The sequence below is a fragment of the Bos grunniens genome, chromosome 13 (assembly GCF_055505025.1).
Source record: "Bos grunniens cultivar Pamir isolate PY7600 chromosome 13, Bosgru_T2T1.0, whole genome shotgun sequence".
Taxonomy (NCBI): Eukaryota; Metazoa; Chordata; class Mammalia; order Artiodactyla; family Bovidae; genus Bos; species Bos grunniens.
Window position 1 is genome coordinate 76,686,970 of NC_141177.1, and position 21,567 is coordinate 76,708,536.

Consider the following 21,567-nt stretch of genomic DNA (forward strand, 5'->3'; position numbering starts at 1 on the left):
TGGTGACTGCAGCCATGAAATTTAAAGACACTTGTTCCTTGGAAGAAAAGCTATGACCAACCTAGACAGCAGATTAAAAAGCAGAGACATTACTTGGTCAACAAAGGTCTGTCTAGTCAAAGCTATGGTTTTTCCAGTAGTCAGGTATGGATGTGAGAGTTGGACTATAAAGAAAGCTGAGCATTGAAGAATTGATGCTTTTGAACTGTGGTGTTGGAGAAGACTCTTGAGAGTCCTTGGACTGCAAGGAGACCCAACCAGTCCATCCTAAAGGAGATCAGTCCTGGGTGTTCATTGGTGGGACTGATGTTGAAGCTGAAACTCCAATACTTTGGCCACCTGATGTGAAAAGCTGACTCATTTGAAAAGACCATGATGCTGGGAAAGAATGAAGGCAGGCAGAGAAGGGGACAACAGAGGATGAGATGGTTGGATGGCATCACCGACTCAATGGGCAAGAATTTGAGTAAACTCCGGGAGTTGGTGATGAACAGGAAAGCCTAGCATCCATGGGATTGAAAAGAGTTGAACACGACTGAGCAACTGAACTGCAAGATTGAAGTTTGGAAAGTACCTGGTTGGGAAAAAGTTTTAAATATCAAATCATTTCATTCATGACAACCAGGCGTTCCAATGCACTAATACAGACACGGGAAGAGAACTTTACAAGGTGGAAAGTGATGACGCGGCTGCTTTGGCGGCTTGACTGGGCAAACGGCCTCCCACTCCCCTCTCACCAGAGGCAACTCTGGAGTTTCCTGCCATGTCGCCTTGTTCACCTGAAAGTCAACAGCTGTTCCTCTCCTGACACACCAGGCAAACAAAGCAGCACAGCAGAAAGCTGTAAATAAAGTCATTAGGCTGTGCATTTGGCATCTCTTTGCATGTACCTAAGAACTTCCTGATGAGGCTGTCCTTGGGAGATGCAGAGCATGGCCAAACTATAATTACCTCAGCCAGAGAGGTAAGCCAACAGTGCCAAATGCTTTTAGGAGTTGCTGCCTGCCTTTGTATAAATTTGTCAAACTCTTGTATACTATGTGACAGCTATAAAAAAATTACACAAGCAAGGACAAAGAATCAAAAGAGTAATGGGATGTTTTCCTGTTAATGATGCTTTCTCTTTAGCACCATTTTATTTCACTAAAATTATTTTTATTTCTTGATCAAATAGTTTTTCTTAAATGAGCCAAATTGTGTTCACTGTTTCAAGTCCCCATTGTTGAATGTGCTATGGGTCAAAGGTGCTATAAACTCTATTGTGTAGTTCAATTTAACAAATACATATGACCAGGTGTTTATTAAGAACATAAGGACAAGACACTACTTCGAGAGATTATACCACAAGTGGAAAAAACACCAGTCGATAGCCTCAACGGGGAGATAAATGAGTATACAGTTAACAAAACTCAAGGAAAACCATGATTACTAGTATTATTAAGTATGCTATCAAGGCAAATTCAATGTTATGTTAATAACAAGAAAGAAAAAACTCATGAGAGTAGTCTTAAGGCATTTAAGGAAATAAATGTCAACAACTTTACTCCATATGGCAGAACTGGGATCAACGACTGGAAATTACAACAATACAGAGGACAGCCAGTAATGTACAGATAGTGTGAAACTGTTAGTCGCTCAGTCGTGTCCAACTCTTTGCGACCGATGGACTATAAGCCCGCCAGGCTCCTCTGTCCATGGAATTCTCCAGGCAACAATACTGGAGTGGGTTGCCTATTTCCTTCTCCAGGGGATCTCCTGACCCAGGGATCAAATCTAGGTCTTTCACATTTTTCACATTGCAGGCAGATTCTTTACTGTCTCAGCCACCAGGGAAGTCCCAATGTATGTGTGTGTGTGTATATATATATATATATATTTAATTAAATAATTAATTTCTTTAAATTAAAGCTCACATTTATGGAATTTAGGGCACACACCAAGGAACGTTCCTACTATGTTGTTTGACTTTACACATCACCAGAGTGAAACCTGAGACAACAGGGAGCTCTCCAACTAACTTGTGTATTCCTGGAAAGCAAGGTCTGTCAAGAAATTAACCCCCACCCTTCTGTGTTCTGGAAAACAGCTTACTGCAAAGAGCTAGTCTTCCCCATATGACTGAGATAAAACTCCCAATGACCCTTGTATGCTATGACAAGACCAAGGCACAGACTCTCCAAATTCCCATTCTTTGTCTCATAAATGATTTGCTAAACTATCTGTCCCCATCAACCATTCTGCTTGATCAATGCCTGTTAACCAGACTTGACCAAACTTTATTCAGGCTTCTTTCCTTCCTCCAAGCCCCTGAACTTTGACCTACCCTTGAGCAATGGAAGGTGAACAACCCCTCTTTAATGACCCCTTCCAAAATAAGCTGGCCTCAAGGAAAAATGTTCCCTGATCAACTGTCCAATCATGCCACCCACATCCAATGTTCATGCCTCTCTGTAAAAAAAAAAAGTCCTTTTCTGCTTGAACTTTGAGATGCTTGCTTGCTTATCTCATAGTCAAAGTGGTTCTTCCTATCGCAATATTCTTCCTCCTCCTACTGAGATAAGTCTCCACCCCTTATTGTAATAATCTTTTTGAATAATGCTTCTCTTTACCTAAGTCTGCATTTGGTTTTAAACCTTTTAACTTGCAAAGAGCCTAACTTTACAGAACACAAATTAAAATTATGAAATATCCAATTATTGATATTTATTTTTATAGAATCACAAACATTATGTATTTCTTGATATACAGTCACATGGTAAAATATATAAAAGATACAGACCACTATAAAATAAATTAAAATTTAACATTGTTATTTCCCAATGTTTGAAACCCCAAATTATAAGATCATTAATCATAAAATAAACCATTAAAAACAAACATGAATGGTTGAAACCAAGCAACAGAGTTTGGAAACTACAGAAATAATTTCTTTATATTTTATTTCTGTCTGGTGTAGATCAAACATCTCTTTACAAAGTCAAAAGAAGGAAAAGCTTAATGAACTTGCTTTTATGTTGGCCAACTATTAACTGAAGCATTAAATCAACAATAATACAGCTGCTAAAGTTCTTTCTAAGGAACTTTCTGCAACAACCTGTTACTTTTCCAGGGGTCCAGTACCCTAGTTACAACTCAGTATGGATACCATGTAGAGTTAGCACATTAACTGCAGCACGTACATAAAACAAATGCTCAGTGTCTTTAATACATGACATCTCTATCTCTGGAAGGGTATTTTTTCTTAAACATTTGTATTCCTATTTATGAAAAAATATTTTTAAACAATAAATATTTTGTATTGCAAGCAGATGGGGTACGGGGTCCCCGGAGAAAGAGAACCAGGCATGACTTTCTTGACTTTAAAGAAGTCATCTGTGGCCTAGGTCATTTTGTGATCTAAGCCTGGGTAACAACGCTTGCCCTTGAACACATCCCAGTAATTACTGATCTTACCGCAGGTGAAGGAATGCAGGAACAAAGGAGAAACAGTCAAGAAACAACAGTTGAGCAGTAAAACGGAGTCCTAGTTCCTCCTTAAGGGATACAAATAACAATTTAAATGTGTGAGTTAGGCAGGAACAAAGACCCACATCCAGGTGGAGCATGGAAAGATGATAACGACCTTTTCTGACTTCAACCAACTAAAACTGGGGCTCTGTCAACCTTTGCCCCAGCTCTAGGCTGAATTCTCCTCTGCTCAAGCCCCTTCATGAGTATGCAAGTATCCTTAGCATAAAAATTCCCCAATCTTACTGTTCTGGGAAACACTGCTTTGGAAAAGATCCCCAGCATTCTTCTTGCTGCAAGTAATAAATCTTTCTTTCTCCCAATTTGTGGCCTTTTGGCCTGATACCCACCAAGACGCGAACCCAGATTTAGGGCAACAGTATAACAAATACATCACAAAATATCAACTACTCACCCGCATTGACTATAGCATCCACCTCTAGCAATGTGATGTCACCTCTATACAGAGAAACTTTCTCACTCAAACTTTTCTTCCCATGTGATGGTTCCTGAGTATTTTCTTCTGTAATAAAGAAGGAATGTATATTAATAGTAATATTCTTAATTTAATAAAGACAATTTTAATACAAGAGCCAATATGGGTCACACTTTGACACATTAGACAAATGGAAATAAATGTGTAACTATTACCAGGAATGTGGTCTATTCTCTATTTATCAAGTATTCCTCAATACAAAATGCAGTTATCATATATATAATAGGCATTCAATAAATTTCAGTTCAGTTCAGTTCAGTCGCTCAGTTGTGTCCGACTCTTTGTGACCGGAGGGACTGCAGCACGCCAGGCCTCCCTGTCCATCACCAACTCCTGGAATCCACCCAAACCCATGTGCATCAAGTCGCTGATGCCATCCAACCATCCCATCTTCTGTTGTCCCCTTCTCCTCCCACCTTCAATCTTTCCCAGCATCAGGGTCTTTTCCAATGAGTCAGCTCTTCGCGTCAGGTGGCCAAAGTATTGGAGTTTCAGCTTCAACATCAGTCCCACCAATGAACACCCAGGACTGATCTCCTTTAGGATGGACTGGTTGGCTCTCCCTGCAGTCCAAGGGACTCTCAAGAGTCTTCTCCAACATCACAGTTCAAAAGCATCAATTCTTCAGTGCTCAGCTTTCTTTACAGTCAAACTCTCATATCCATACATGACCACTGGAAAAACCATAACCCTGACTAGCCCTGTTATATTGGTCAACGAAATGTTCAATTCTTGCTATTAACATTATAAAGATATGAATTTTAAGACGTAATTATGTACTAATGGTTTCACAAGAATATGAGAACAAAATGTGCAAACTACCAACAAAATAATGAACAAGTTTATTTATATTTTGTTCAAGTTACCCAAAAAGCATCCTTGTAAAGAACATTTACTCAGAACAAAAAAATGTAGTTTCCACTCTTTGCTATGTAACAAGCTATCCCTTGGAATGGTAGGGATCAAGAACCCAGGACGGTGTGAAACATCTCCTTTATCAAATTCTATAAACCTTTCACTCTAGAGGGCGCTGCTACATTTAAAATAGAAAAAGTTCTGTCCTGCACACAACAGTCAGCATGCTGGTGTATTTAAAACAAGCCAGACATTACCTTCTAAAACCTGATATATTTTTAATGTTTTACAGCAGTACGATAATTTGTATTTTCATGTATTTTAAACAAATAATATTAAAATATATTAAACAAAGATATATAAAGTCAATGTTTTAAAATACATTGAAATGCTATATATAAAAAGTTTTCTAATATATTTTTAGGAAAGATGATTAAATTCAAGTGTTTTTAACTATTTATGAATATGGGCAACTGTTTCAAGGGGGGAGGTAATGCTATTGATTCACAAAGACACTGTCAAATAAGCATGAAATTTTGAGGTATGTAGTGGATTAGAGGTGGCAGCTTCAGTTCAGTTCAGTTCAGTCGCTCAGTCCTGTCCGACTCTTCGCGACCCCATGAATCGCAGCACACCAGGCCTCCCCGTCCATCACCAATTCCCGGAGTTCACCCAGACTCATGTCCTTCGAGTCAGTGATGCCATCCAGCCATCTCATCCTCTGTCGTCCCCTTCTCCTCCTGCCCCCAATCCCTCCCAGCATCAGAGTCTTTTCCAATGAGTCAACTCTTCGCATGAGGTGGCCAAAGTACTGGAGTTTCAGCTTTAGCATCATTCTCTCCAAAGAAATCCCAGGGCTGATCTCCTTCAGAATGGACTGGTTGGATCTCCCTGCAGTCCAAGGGACTCTCAAGAGTCTTCTCCAACACCACAGTTCAAAAGCATCAATTCTTTGGTGCTCAGCCTTCTTCACAGTCCAACTCTCACATCCATACATGACCACAGGAAAAACCATAGCCTTGACTAGATGGACCTTTGTTGGAAAAGTAATGTCTCTGCTTTTGAATATGCTATCTAGGTTGGTCATAACTTTCCTTCCAAGGAGTAAGCGTCTTTTAATTTCATGGCTGCAGTCACTATCTGCAGTGATTTTGGAGCCCAGAAAAATAAAGTCTGCCACTGTTTCCACTGTTTCCCCATCTATTTCCCATGAAGTGATGGGACCAGATGCCATGATCTTCGTTTTCTGAATGTTGAGCTTTAAGCCAACTTTTTCACTCTCCTCTTTCACTTTCATCAAGAGGCTTTTGAGTTCCTATTCACTTTCTGCCATAAGGGTGGTGTCATCTGCATATCTGAGGTTACTGATACTTCTCCCAGCAATCTTGATTCCAGCTTGTGCTTCTTCCAGTCCAGCGTTTCTCATGATGTACTCTGCATATAAGTTAAATAAGCAGGGTGACAATATACAGCCTTGAAGTACTCCTTTTCCTATTTGGAACCAGTCTGTTGTTCCATGTCCAGTTCTAACTGTTGCTTCTTGACCTGCATACAGATTTCTCAAGAGGCAGATCAGGTGGTCTGGTATTCCCATCTCTTTCAGAATTTTCCACAGTTTACTGTGATCCACACAGTCAAAGGCTTTGGCATAGTCAATAAAGCAGAAATAGATGTTTTTCTGGAACTCTTTTGCTTTTTCCATGATCCAGCGTATGTTGGCAATTTGATCTCTGGTTCCTCTGCCTTTTCTAAAACCAGCTTGAACATCAGGAAGTTCACGGTTCACATATTGCTGAAGCCTGGCTTGGAGAATTTTGAGCATTACTTTACTAGCGTGTGAGATGAGTGCAATTGTGTGGTAGTTTGAGCATTCTTTGGCATTGCCTTTCTTTGGGATTGGAATGAAAACTGATCTTTTCCAGTCCTGTGACCAAAAGCCACTTAAATCATCTCTGAGCTCCAATAACCAAAGAAAAAATTGGCCAAGACTAAGGTAACCAATCAGTGGCCATAAAAGTGATCTTTCCTCTCTTCATCTCCAAAGCATCCCCTTCTTTGCAACCACTTCTCTCCTTAAAGGATTCTAATGAATTATTCATTAGTGATGGTATGCATGCATGCTCAGTCGCTCAGTCACGTCTGACTCTTTGCAACCCCACCAGGCTCCACTGTCTGTGGAATTTTTCAGGCAAGAATACTGGAATGGGTTGCCATTTCCTTCCCCAGGGGATCTTCCCAACTCAGAGATTGAACCTGTGTCTCCTGCATCTCCTGCACTGGCAGGTAGATCTTTACCACTGAGCCACCAGGGAAGCCCCTTGTTGGTGGTAGTAATACTAATAATGATAAGTAGGAGAATAATGTGGGAGAACTGTATGTTAAAACAACAGAGAAAGATTTCAGAAGACTTCAAAATAAAAAACCCTTACAGCTGACTTGACCACCTCAGGGAATCCTAGAGTGCTATTTTCCTGAGTCAGGTAAAGAGGAAGAGCTCAGGCTTTTCTACCAGACTGTTCAAATCTTGGTTCTACCAATTAACAAAGGGGTGACCTTGGGTAAGTTATCTATTTTTGCCATGCTTCAGTTCATAAATTACTGGCTCCTTTACAATGAACATGAGCTCATCACTTAGAACTCATGTTCTAAGTAATGTTTGAATATTTGGTCCACAGTAAGCTCTCAATTTTTCATTCAGAAAACTAAGATCATGGCATCTGGTCCCATCACTTCATGGCAAATAGATGGGGAAACAGTAACAGACTTTATTTTGGGGGGCTTCAGAATCACTGCAGATGAGGACTGCAGCCATGAAATTAAAAGACGCTTGCACCTTGGAAGAAAATTTATGACCAACCTAGACAGCACGTTAAAAAGCAGAGACATTACTTTGCCAACAAAGGTCTGTCTAGTCAAAGCTATGGTTTTCCTAGTAGTCATGTATGGATGTGAGAGTTGGACTATAAAGAAAGCTGAGTGCCAAAGAATTGATGCTTTTGAACTGTGGTGTTGGAGAAGACTCTTGAGAATCCCTTGGACTGCAAGGAGATCCAACCAGTCCATCCTAAAGGAAATCAGTCCTGAATATTCACTGGAAGGACTGATGCTGAAGCTCTAATACTTTGGCCACCTGATGCAAAGAGCTGACTCACTGGAAAAGACCCTGATGTTTGGAAACATTGAAGGCAGGAGAAGAAGGGGACGACAGAGGATGAGATGGTTGGATGACATCACCCACTCAATGGACATGAGTTTGAGTGAACTCCGGGAGTTGGTGATGGACAGGGAGGCCTGGCGTGCTGCAGTTCATGGGGTTGTAAAGAGTCAGACACGACTGAGTGACTGGATTGAACTGAACTGAACTGAAGCTCTCAATATACATTCCCTTTTTTAGCAAAGGTTTTACCAAGGTGACAAGTATTATTTCAGCATCCATATTCAAAATGCCACACTAGTTTTTAACAATTTTCAATATTTATTATTATTATTCCTTACCAATGAAAGAGAAAAATTTTTGTTTGTGCTCTTATAATCTGTCAATGCCTGGCCCAATGACAAAGACTTTAAGTCACAAGACCCTGAGTTCCAAGCTTCTATTTTTACCACTTTTATCAAACTAGAAAGTTCTAATTCCCAATTAAAGATCATTAGATGATAATAAATATTAATATTTAGTAGTTCTGTCAGAAAATTCTGGGTATGTGGACTACTGAGAACCTAGATATTATAAAGACTTCTCACCAATGATGAGTTTCAAAGTTCCATCAGGCATTAAATTGATAACCATATCACAAATGAAAGCAGAAAGATGGACTGTTTCAACTTGGGAGACACGGTAAACAGATTCCTAATCTAGTTGCATTTAATTGTAAAAAGTATTTCATTTTCTTATGAAGCATTATGTCTATAATACTGCATGTACAGTAATGTGACTTTAAAAGATATATGGAAATAAATTATGTATTTTTCCCAAAACAAGAATTATATTAGAAAACATCAAAGTTTAAACCATTTATACCACAGTTCAGTTTTCTTAAAAGAAATCCTAATCTCTCAACTGCAAACTGTAAAATGGTAATATTTTAAGCCTAAAGTTTCAAACAATTCAACATCTTTAATACATACACTGCTATGACATGTCATTCAATAAGGTACTCAAAATGGTTTTATCAGAATTATCAGAATCATGAAGGAATACTTTTATCTCTCTTTCCTTTTAAAATTCACATGAGCATCTTTTTTTCTCAAAGCCAGTACACTTGCTGCCCAACTCTTCTCATAGTATATCAAAAAGGCATAAATGTACTGGAAAACTGTAATTTGATAGTATTAATAATTATCAGTATTTCCTCCAACAATAAACCAAAACCAAATGGCATATTTTTGACTACCTACTGCTCTCTGTAAATCCAACACTATAAATTGCCACTACAGGCCACATCTTCATTTGAATATTTAATAGCAATGTACTACCTTCGTTTTCACCCAGCTGTGTTCCATCAGTGCTGATTCCAATGTGTCTTTTCCCATATCCTGGGTTGTTTTTTTTTTAATATAAATTTATTTATTTTAATTGGAGGCTAATTACTTTACAATACTCTATTGGTTTTGCCATACATCAACATGAATCTGCCACGGGTGTACACGTGTTCCCCATCCTGAACCCCTCTCCCACCTCCCTCCCCATCCCATCCCTCAGGGTCATCTCAGTGCACCAGTCCCAAGCATTCTGTATCATGCCTCCAACCTGGACTGGCGATTCGTTTCACATATGATATTATACATGTTTCAATGCCATTCTCCCAAATCATCCCACCCTCGCCCTCTCCCTGGGTTTTCAGTAATAAACAGGACAGAAAATTGTCAAGTATTGTTCCCCCACAGACATTCTTTATGTACACGAAGCACTGACTTATGTCGTGTTCCTCACAGGCTTTCACCAACTGAAAGCTGAAATATCTGTTCAGTGTGCACATATAAGAGTAGCTGCTCTTCCAGACTGTATTCTATTGATATTATGCATATTAAAAAAAAAAAAAACAGGTTTTATACAGGAACTACAGCAATAAGGGAAAAGAGATCTCAATATAGAACTGGGCTCAATTCCCAATACAGCAAATACAAGTGGAGATCTATAGCCAAGAAGCAGAGTGGGGATCAGTGGGAAGAAAATTACTATCACTAAGGGGAAACTTTACAGGGTGAGGGAAGATTTTGGTTAAACAGACACAATTCTTGCTGAAGAACTGTCAGGTAGTGAGATATCATCACTTCATGGGAAATAGATGGGGAAACAGTGGAAACAGTGTCAGACTTTATTTTGGGGGGCTCCAAAATCACTGCAGATAGTGACTGCAGCCATGAAATTAAAAGACGCTTACTCCTTGGAAGGAAAGTTATGACCAACCTAGATAGCATATTCAAAAGCAGAGACATGACTTTGCCAACAAAGGTCTGTCTAGTCAAGGCTATGGTTTTTCCTGTGGTCATGTATGGATGTGAGAGTTGGACTGTGAAGAAGGCTGAGCACCAAAGAATTGATGCTTTTGAACTGTGGTGTTGGATAAGATTCTTGAGAGTCCCTTGGACTGCAAGGAGATCCAACCAGTCCATTCTGAAGGAGATCAGCCCTGGGATTTCTTTGGAGAGAATGATGCTAAAGCTGAAACTCCAGTACTTTGGCCACCTCATGCGAAGAGTTGACTCATTGGAAAAGACTCTGATGCTGGGAGGGATTGGGGGCAGGAGGAGAAGGGGACACCAGAGGATGAGATGGCTGGATGGCATCACTGACTCGATGGATGTGAGTCTGAGTGAACTCCGGGAGTTTGTGATGGACAGGGAGGCCTGGCGTGCTGCGATTCATGGGGTCGCAAAGAGTCGGACACAACTGAGTGACTGAACTGAACTGAGATATCATTTAGGGTATTGGGTGGGGAGCGAGGGGAACAGAATTTTATTAGACATGAAGGGTGACCAGGATGGAAAATTCTCTATAAACTGATAAAGCAGGATTCTTATGAAAATTGGACAATGTAAGTTTGGCAAGGATGGGGTCTAGAAAAAAACGGTTTGAGGGAATCTGACTTGTGTTAGTCGCTCAGTCATGTCCGACTACTTGTGACCCGGTAGACTGTAGCCCACCGGGCTTCTCTGTCCATAGAATTCTCCAGGCAGGAATACTGGAGTGGGTAGCCATTCCCAACTCCAAGGGATCTTCCCTACCCAGGTATCGAAACTGGGTCTCCTGCACTGCAGGCAGATTCTTCACTGTCTGAGCCACCAGGGAAGGAAGCCCTGTTTAGTCAAGGAACCTGACTAAAGTTAAGCTAAGGAAGAGAGTTTCTGTCAGTCCCTGCTCTTATCTGAAGAAAGAGACATTCTTCTTTGAACAAAGTAAGTCCATTTGTCATTAGGTTGCCTTTTGTCCTTTAAGGACTGTCTGAACTATTAGTTGAGGCTTGGTTAAGTAGAGGATATTTGCGAGGTGGCACAAGCAGTCAGGCATTTAATCAGGAGAATTTCTATGAAAAGAAAAGGAAAAACAAAGATAATTGATTGGTACATACTATAAAACTAGTTTCTGCGTCCAGAGGGAAGACAGTTGAGAAGATACCTAGATGATGGGCTTGAATCATCTTTTGCAGTTTGAATGTCCTTAGTGATGGCATCGGGTGTTTCAGCAGACTTCCTGAATGGCCCTCACAATAGCAAGCATGAAAGTTGTACAACATACATGATCTGTTGTGGTGATTTCTTTGAAGTTTATATCAGGTCACCAGCTTCAGCTTGCAGGGCTCCAGGAAAGGGGAAGGTTTAGTTCTCAATGAGGCCAAATCAGGAGGAGGGTAGAAAAATTGGAAATATTTTGGAGAGTTGTAGCCAGACACTGGAAGAAACTAGACAATTGACAGCATATGTAAGAAAATCAGCAACACTGGAATTTAATAACCCAAAAGGTTATTACTTTATTTTATAACCACAAGGTTACTCTTTTCTTCTTCATGTAATGGATTTTTGTTCTGCTAGACCTTGGGTCAGTGTTTTTTTTGGCTTTTTTTAACCAGTCAGCTTCTCCATTAGTACCAGAAATCCTTACTCAATCCAGAGGTATAGTCTCAACGTTATTTAAGCAATAGTGCCCTCAGAAGCTGTACCCCAAAGTACTTGTCACAGTTCGTTTCATGGATTCCTGAAACAGCCACTTTTTTGTTAAAGACAACACACTTTTGCCTGTAACTGACTACAAGAGCTTTCAAGGAAGAATCACAGTAAAACAAAAATTATCTGTGGATGATAAAAGACTTAAAACAGTCATTGTCAAAGGTCTGAGGAGAATTTATTATAAAAAATTTTATACAATTGAGAAGGGAATATTTATTTCTATGACACACAATGTTCAAATAACTCAAATTAGGGAGAGAAGGACTATGGGTTTGGGATTAGCAGAGGCAAACTATTACATATAGAATGGATAAACAACACGGTCTTACTATATTCAGCACAAGGAACTATATTCAATATCCTATTACAAACCAAAATGGAAAAGTATATGAAAAAGAATATGTTGTTGTCCAGTCACCCAGTCGTGTCCAACTCTTTGTGACCCCATGGACTGCAGCACGCAGGCCTCCCTGTCCCTCACTATCTCCTGAAGCCTGCCCAAGTTCATGTCCGCTGCATCAGTGATGACATCCAGCCATCTCATACTCCGACGTCCTCTTCTCTTTCTGCCCTCAATCTTTCCCAGCAACAGGGACTTTTCCAATGAGTCAGCTCTTCGCATCAGATGACCAAAATACTGAAATTTCAGCTTCAGCATCAGTCCCTCCAATGAATGTTTGGGACTGATTTTCTTTAGGATTGACTGGTTTGATTCCCTTGCAGTTCACAGGCTTTCAGGAGTCTTACCCAGCACCACAGTTCGAAGGCATCAATTCTTCAGCTCTCTGCCTTCTTTATGTTCCAGTTCTCACAACCGTATGTGACAAGTGGAAAGATCATAGCCTTGACTATACGGATCTTCATCAGCAGAGTAACATCTCTGCTTTTCAACACACTGTCTAGGTTTGTCACAGCTTCCCTGCCAAGAAGCAATCGTCGTCTGATTTCACGGCTGCAGTCACCATACACAGTGATTTTAGAGCCAAGAAGAGGAAATCTGTCACTGCTTCCACCTTTTCCCTCTATCTGCCATGAAGTAATGGGGCCAGATGCCATGATCTTAGTTTTTTTAGTATTTAGTTTTAAGCTGACTCTTTCACTCTCCTCCTTCACCCTCATCAAGAGGCTCTTCAGTTCCTCTTCACTTTCTGACATTAGGGTGGTATCATCTGCATATCTGAGGTTGTTAATGTTTCTCCCACCTATCTTGATTCCAGCCTGTAACTCATCCAGCCCAGCATTTCTCATGATGTGCTCAGTGTATCAACAAACAGGGTGACAGCAGACAGCCCTGCCATACTCCTTTCTCAATCTTGAACCAATCAGTTGGCCATACAGGGTTCTGACTGTTGCTTCTTGACCCACATACAGGTTTCTCAGGAGACAGGTAAGATGGTCTAGTATTCCCATCTCTTTAAGAGCTTTGCACAGCTTATTATGATTCACACAGTCAAAGGCTTCAGTGTAGTCGATGAAGCAGAGGTAGATGTTTTTCTGGAATTCCCTAGCTTTCTCTACGACCCAGCAAATGCTGGCAATTTGATCTCTGGTTCCTTTTCCTTTTCTAAACCCAGTTTGGACATCTAGAAGTTCCTGACTCGAATAATGCTGAAGCCAAGCATGCAAGATTTTAAGCATGATTTTACTAGCATGGGAGATGAGTGCAGCTGTCCAACGGTTAGCACATTGTTTAGTATTACCCTCCCCGGGAATTGGGATGAGGGCTGACCTTTACCAATCCTGTGGCCACTGTGGGAGTCTTCCAGATTTGCCGACATATTGAATGCAACACTTTGATGGCATCATCCTTAAGGGTTTTGAATTGTTGTTGTTTGGTCACTCAACTGTGTCCGACTCTTTGCAACCCCATGGGCTGCAGCACGCCAGGCTTCCCTGTTCTTCATCAACTCCCAGAGCTTGCTCCAACTCATGTCCATAGAGTCGGCGACACCATCCAACCATCTCATCCTCTGTCATCCCCTTCTCCTGCCTTCACGACACGACTGAGCGACTGAAATGACTGACTGGAATTACGTCACATCCACTAGCTTTATTAACAGCAGTGCTTCCTAAGGCCCACTTGACTTCAGTCTCCAGAATGCCTGGCTCTGGGCACAGATTTGGATTACTGTGATGTTGAATGGCTTGCCTTGGAAACAAACTGAGATCATTCTGTCATTTTTGAGGTTGCACCCATGTACTGCATTTCAGACTCTTGTTGATTATGAGGGCTACTCCATTTCTTCTATGGGATTCCTGCCCATAGTAGTAGATATGAAGGTCATCTGAATTAAATTTGCCCTTTCCCATTCATTTTAGTTCACTGATTGCTAAGATGTCAATGTTTACTCTTACCATCTCCTGCTTGACCAATTCCAATTTACCTTGATTCATGGACCTAACATTTCAGGTTCCTACACAATACTGTTCTTTGCAGCACTGGATTTTACTTTCATCACCAGACACATCCACAACTGAGCATCATTTCCACTTTGGCCCAGACGCCTCATTCTTTCTGGGGATATTAGTAGTTCTCCTTCATTCTTCCCCAGGAGCATACTGGACACCTTCAGACCTGGGGGACTTATCTTTGAGTACCATATTTTTTTGTCCTTGTGTACAGTTCATGAGGTTCTCACAGCAAGTATCCTGGGGTGGTTTGCCATTCTCTTCTCCAGAGTTTTGTCAGAACTCTCCACTATGACCCACCCATCTTGGGTGCTTGGTGGCCCTACACAACATGGTTCATAGCTTCACTGAGTTATGCAAGCCCCTTCACCATGACAAGGCAGTGATCCATGAAGGGGAAACAGGAAATATATATACATGTGTGTATGTGTGTGTGTGTGTACATATATATATATATATATATATATATATATAACTGAATAACTCTGCTGTACAGCAGAAATTAACATAGCCTGGTAAATCAACTACACTTCAATTAAAAAAACTCAAATTATAGCTCACAAAATTATAACAGGACATATGATGGATAAAAAGGTACTGGAAAATTTCTATGAACTTCACACAACTTCTGAAATATCTATTAATAATTTTTACCCACACAAATAAAAGCTAGAGAAAGTTAAGTATTTCTTATTTGACAATGTGTCACAATTTAAGACATCAAATAAACCAAATTATTTTTTAATGTTTCTTTCTTACTAGGTGAAAAAACAAACCCTCTGAGATTTTCCAAGGCCCCTGTGGGAAACATCAATCTCAATTAGAGTTCACAATTTCGTTTAGAATTTGACTTTGGAAAGTTGTCAAAAATGTCAAAAGGATTGAACACTTGAATAAATAGAATCATAGATCACTATGAAACAATCCTTAAGTTCTTATAAACGAACATAATAAAAACAACATAACCCACAGGAAATTATTTTGATAAGACACAGAATTCTTGTTTCTAAGCAGATAACTTAAAAGACGTGAAAAAATACCCCACGTCCAAGGTAAGAGAAACCCAAGTAAGACGGTAGGTGCTGCGAGAGGGCATCAGAGGGCAGACACACTGAAACCATACTCACAGAAAACTAGTTAATCTAATCACACTAGGACCACAGCCTTGTCTAACTCAATGAAACTAAGCCATGCCCGTGGGGCAACCCAAGACAGGCAGGTCATGGTGGAGAGATTTGACAGAATGTGGTCTACTGGAGAAGGGAATGGCAAACCACTTCAGTATTCTTGCCTTGAGAACCCCATGAACAGTATGAAAAGGCAAAATGATAGGATACTGAAAAAGGAACTCCCCAGGTCAGTAAGTGCCCAATATGCTACTGGAGATCAGTGGAGAAATAACTCCAGAAAGAATGAAGGGATGGAGCCAAAGCAAAAACAATATCCAGCTGTGGATGTGACTGGTGATAGAAGCAAGGTCCAATGCTGTAAAGAGCAATGTTGCATAGGAACCTAGAATGTCAGGTCCATGAATCAAGGCAAATTGGAAGTGGTCAACCAAGAGATGGCAAGAGTGAATGTCGACATTCTAGGAATCAGTGAACTGAAATGGACTGGAATGGGTGAATTTAACTCAGATGACCATTATATCTACTACTGCAGGCAGGAATCCCTCAGAAGAAATGGAGTGGCCATCATGGTCAACAAAGAGTCCGAAATGCAGTACTTGGATGCAATCTCAAAAACGACAGAATGATCTCTGTTAGTTTCCAAGGCAAACCATTCAATATCACAGTAATCCAAGTCTATGCCCCAACCAGTAATGCTGAAGAAGCTGAACAGTTCTATGAAGACCTACAAGACCTTTTAGAACTAACACCCAAGAAAGATGTCCTTTTCATTATAGGGGACTGGAATGCAAAAGTAAGAAGTCAAGAAACACCTGGAGTAACAGGCAAATTTGGCCTTGGAACACGGAATGAAGCAGGGCAAAGACTAATAGAGTTTTGCCAAGAGAATGCACTGGTCATAGCAAACACCCTCTTTCAACAACACAAGAGAAGACTCTACACATGGACATCACCAGATGGTCAACACCAAAATCAGACTGATTATGTTCTTTGCAGCCAAAGATGGAGAAGCTCTATACAGTCAACAAAAACAAGACCGGGAGCTGACTGTGGCTCAGATCATGAACTCCTTATTGCCAAACTCAGACTGAAATTGAAGAAAGTAGGAAAAATCACTAGACCATTCAAGTATGACCTAAATCAAATCCCTTATGATTATACAGTGGAAGTGAGAAATAGATTTAAGGGCCTAGATCTGATAGATAGAGTGCCTGATGAACTATGGAATGAGGTTCATGACATTGTACAGGAGACAGGGATCAAGACCATCCCCATGGAAAAGAAATGCAGAAAAGCAAAATGGCTGTCTGGGGAGGCCTTACGAATAGCTGTGAAAAGAAGAGAAGCGAAAAGCAAAGGAGAAAAGGAAAAATATAAGTATCTGAATGCAGAGTTCCAAAGAATGGCAAGAAGAGATAGGAAAGCCTTCCTCAGTGATCAGTGCAAATAGAGGAAAACAACAGAATGGGAAAGACTAGAGATCTCGTCAAGAAAATTAGAGATACCAAAGGAACATTTCATGCAAAGATGGGCTCAATAAAGGACAGAAATGGTATGGATCTAACAGAAGCAGAAGATATTAAGAAGAGGTGGCAAGAATACACAGAAGAACTGTACAAAAAAGATCTTCACGACCCAGATAATCACAATAGTGTGATCACTGACCTAGAGCCAGACATCCTGGAATGTGAAGTCAAGTGGGCCTTAGAAAGCATCACTACGAACAAAGCTAGTGGAGGTGATGGAATTCCAGTTGAGCTATTTCAAATCCTGAAAGATGATGCTCTGAAAGTGCTGCACTCAATATGCCAGCAAATTTGGAAAACTCAGCAGGGGCCACAGGACTTGAAAAGGTCAGTTTTCATTCCAATCCCAAAGAAAGGCAATGCCAGAGAATGCTCAAACTACAGCACAGTTCCACTCATCTCACACGATAGTAAAGTAATGCTCAAAATTCTCCAAGCCAGGCTTCAGCAATGTGTGCACCGTGAACTTCCTGATGCTCAAGCTGGTTTTAGAAAAGGCAGAGGAACCAGAGATCAAATTGCCAACATCTGCTGGATCATGGAAAAAGCAAGAGAGTTCCAGAAAAACATCTATTTCTGCTTTATTGACTATGCCAAAGCCTTTGACTGTGTGGATCACAATAAACTGTGGAAAATTCTGAAAGAGATGGGAATACCAGACCACCTGATCTGCCTCTTGAGAAATCTGTATGCAGGTCAGGAAGCAACAGTTAGAACTGGACATGGAACAACAGACTGGTTCCAAATAGGAAAAGGAGTACTTCAAGGCTGTATATTGTCACCCTGCTTATTTAACTTATATGCAGAGTACATTATGAGAAATGCTTGACTGGAAGAAACACAGCTGGAATCGAGATTGCCGGGAGAAATATCACTAACCTCAGATATGCAGATGACACCACCCTTATGGCAGAAAGTGAAGAGGAACTAAAAAGCCTCTTGATGAAGGTAAAAGTGGACAGTGAAAAAGTTGGCTTAAAGCTCAACATTCAGAAACGAAGATCATGGCATCCGGTTCCATCACTTCATGGGAAATAGATGGGGAAACAGTGGAAACAGTGTCAGACTTTATTTTTTGGGGCTCCAAAATCACTGCAGATAGTGATTGCAGCCACGAAATTAAAAGATGCTTACTCCTTGGAAGGAAAGCTATGACCAACCTAGATAGCATACTAAAAAGCAGAGACATTACTTTGACAACAAATGTCTGTCTAGTCAAGGCTATGGTTTTTCAAGTGGTCATGTATGGATGTGAGGGTTGGACTATGAAGAAGGCTGAGTGCCTTAGAATTGATGCTTTTGAACTGTGGTGTTGGAGAAGACACTTGAGAGTCCTTTGACTTCAAGGAGAGCCAACCAGTCCATTCTGATGGAGATCAGCCCTGGGATTTCTTTGGAGAGAATGATGCTGAAGCTGAAACTCCAGTACTTTGGCCACCTCATGCGAAGAGCTGACTCATTGGAAAAGACTCTGATGCTTGAAGGGATTGGGGGCAGGAGGAGAAGGGGACGCCAGAGGATGAGATGGCTGGATGGCATCACTGACTCCATGGACTTGAGTCTGAGTGAACTCCGGAGTTTGTGATGGACAGGGAGATCTGGCGTGCTGTGATTCATGGGGTTGCAAAGAGTCGCACATGACTGAGCGACTGAACTGAACTGAACTTAAAAGACAATGATCTTTCTATGATCTCTTACTAAGAACCAACTAATTATCCAAGAAAACTTTGCTGTCTTAACAGAGAGAAAACCCAACTCTAATTTTGCATCAGTACATTACTAGGCTTATTTAAAGCAAAAAACAAATAAATTCTTTCAATCTTAACTAATTTGATCACAGATAAAATTCCTCTTCTGAAAACCATCTGTAACTCTACATCTATTCAGGTTTTCTCCTGTATTTTTCCTCTTTCTCATTCTGAACTAACCATTTATTTCAAATTAGAATAAAATGACTCTCTTTTCCCTTAACAACAACAACAAAAATCTTCCATTCCTCACAAACTTTGCATACAGAGTTGTTTCTTTTCTTTATTATTTTTAATTAGTACTCTTTACTTTACAGAAAAGACTAAGAAGTAAATGACTGCAGATTGTCACATGCCAGTATTCTGCAAGGGCTTCCCTGGTAGCTTAGTTGGTAAAGAATCCGTCTGCAATGCAGGAGACCCTGGTTCGATTCCTGGGTTGGAAGATCCACTGGAGAAGGAATAGGTTACCCACACCAATATTCTTGGGCTTCCCTTGTGGCTCAGCTGGTAAAAAATCTACCTGCAATGTGGGAGACCTGGGTTCAATCCCTGGGTTGGGAAGATCCCCTGGAGAAGGGAATGGCTACCCACTTCAGTATTCTGACCTGGAGATTTCTATGGACTCTGTAGTCCCCAGAGTCGCAGAGTCGGACACAACTGAACAACTTTCAGCATTCTGTAGCAGACTAACAAATTTCATGCATATAGCATCTTTTGATTTCTAGAGACATGTTTTTAAATGGTACAATCTTTCAATATGGTAAAAGAACACTTATTAACATATTCAAATATATTTAGCTTCTCTCTATACTACATTAAAAGAAACCAAACTACATAAACTTGAAGTTATGTTCAGTAATTAGTATTTCAATAACTTATTTTACTTTGAAATAATCATGATTTTTAATAAATATCTATACTTAACTAAGTATACTTGAGGTTACAAGGTACTGAAAAGACTTTGGAAACTATTTTTATACAGACATATTATAACATAATACAAAGCTCCCCATCATTTCAAGTTATTACCCTGTTAACTATTTTTATAGCACATGCATGTTAGGCAAGCTTTGCAAAGCAAAAACCTAAAAAAGTTAAACATACGGATCTTCTTTTAATGCTATGCTTGATATACAAGATATCATAAATGGCAAGCAATTCATTTTTACTACATCTTTACTTGTACATTTGGTCTTGGGTTGAATTTATAATATTTATAATCTAAATACCTAGTAGATAAAACATAAGCTTATTTGACTAGTAAACCCAGTACAACAAAAATGTATGCTCAGCTTTTATATTTACTGCTTATAACTCAGAAGTCAAACTTTTATTTAAGCCAAAAGTATTAAGCTAGTCTTATTTACCAAAGATTTACCCAAGTCATGAAAATATGAAAAGGTTTTGGGCTAGTTTTTATATTTCTGAGAGTATTAGGAATATTTTATTTATACAATGTTAATTTATCTCCAAAAGGCCAATTTGCATAGAGTTCCTTAATAGGATTTTATGAATTTTTCTGATAACACCACCTGAAAGTAGAAGAATATCACATACATATAACATGCATACATATCAACACATAAACACACATACAGACATCCAACCTGAGATTCTACAGCTTTCACTCTAAAATTTTAGCCATGAGTCAGGTATATACAGTAATATACTCTGGTCTTTTCTCCCCTTACTATTTTTACCCAAATTTTGCTTCTGGCAGAAGAACAAGTTAATGTTATCTGTTCTATATGAGAGTTAATGTTTTTTTACAAGTATATGTGAAGGAAACTTTCAAGATTTTTCATTTGCCCAGATATGTAATCTTAAGGAGGCTGTGGACTAAATTTTAGGTGAGAAAATGACAGGAAATACCAAGCAGATGCCTGGAAGTGCCCAAATCCTGTCCAAGGGACAAAACATCCAGTCTTGTTTTCAATTACCTTTTCTTCCTTTTGAGCCTCAAGTATTAACAGTTGCTTTCAAGGGCCCCTGAGTTCCTTGAGAGTCCCCTGTGAGGAACAAGGGGCCTAAAGTTCCAGTGCTATATGAGCTGAGGAGCTTAAGTAGGAAGGAAAAAGTTTAGCAAGGGAGAGAGAGATGGAGAAGTTAGGAGTTTTGAAGAGGGATATATCAAAGGATTTAAGTGGACCTGAAGGGTACATAAAAGGTGTAACAGAAGGACGAAGGACCAGAAGTAATGGGAAGGGGAGCTTAGTCTTAGAGGATGTAGTTTGAAGAAATTTTAAGTTTCCCAAAGAAGCCAGCCAATGAAGCTCCAAATTATCCACAGTAGTCATGCCAGACTATACGATGGATTCCTACAAGAAAGGAAGTAGACCGAGATGGCAGAGCACATGGTCCACAGGGGCTCAAGAAGGGGGTTTCAACTGCCTGAGAAGGCCCCATGGGAATGGCACACCAAACAGAGCAGAGAGGACTTAAGGCGCTTCCAGCCAAGAGTGAGTCTCTACTTGAAACAAGGGATTTCTAACCCAACAAACACCATTCAAACAGAGAAGCCTGGACCTCTAACTCAGCTTCAGACAGTATATTTAGAATTTTGAGATTAAAAATCTACTCCTATTGTGCCTCAGCTGACAGTCATCTGGGGCTCTGGCTCAATGGAGATCTCCACCAGGCCCTAGAGATCACTAATGATCTCTCCCTCTCCAATGATCTCTGCCTTTCATCATCTTTGAGCTATTCTATAATTCTGTATTCCCAGGTGA

The 21,567-nt window shown here is 40.1% G+C and overlaps 1 protein-coding gene across 6 annotated transcripts in view; it reads right to left on the reverse strand.

Annotated features, from left to right (window-relative positions):
• The window catches only part of MACROD2 (mono-ADP ribosylhydrolase 2), a 2,315,241-nt gene that overhangs the window by 2,215,364 nt on the left and 78,310 nt on the right, over window positions 1–21,567 (reverse strand). For all 6 annotated transcript variants that reach the window (XR_015139977.1, XM_086335015.1, XM_086335014.1 and 3 more), the window contains exon 3: window positions 3,923–4,030. Coding sequence is in view for 5 of the 6 variants with exons in the window: in XM_086335015.1 (XP_086191141.1) it covers window positions 3,923–4,030 (108 nt within the window). In the remaining variant the exon portion in view is untranslated. The remainder of the gene's footprint in view (window positions 1–3,922; window positions 4,031–21,567) is intronic.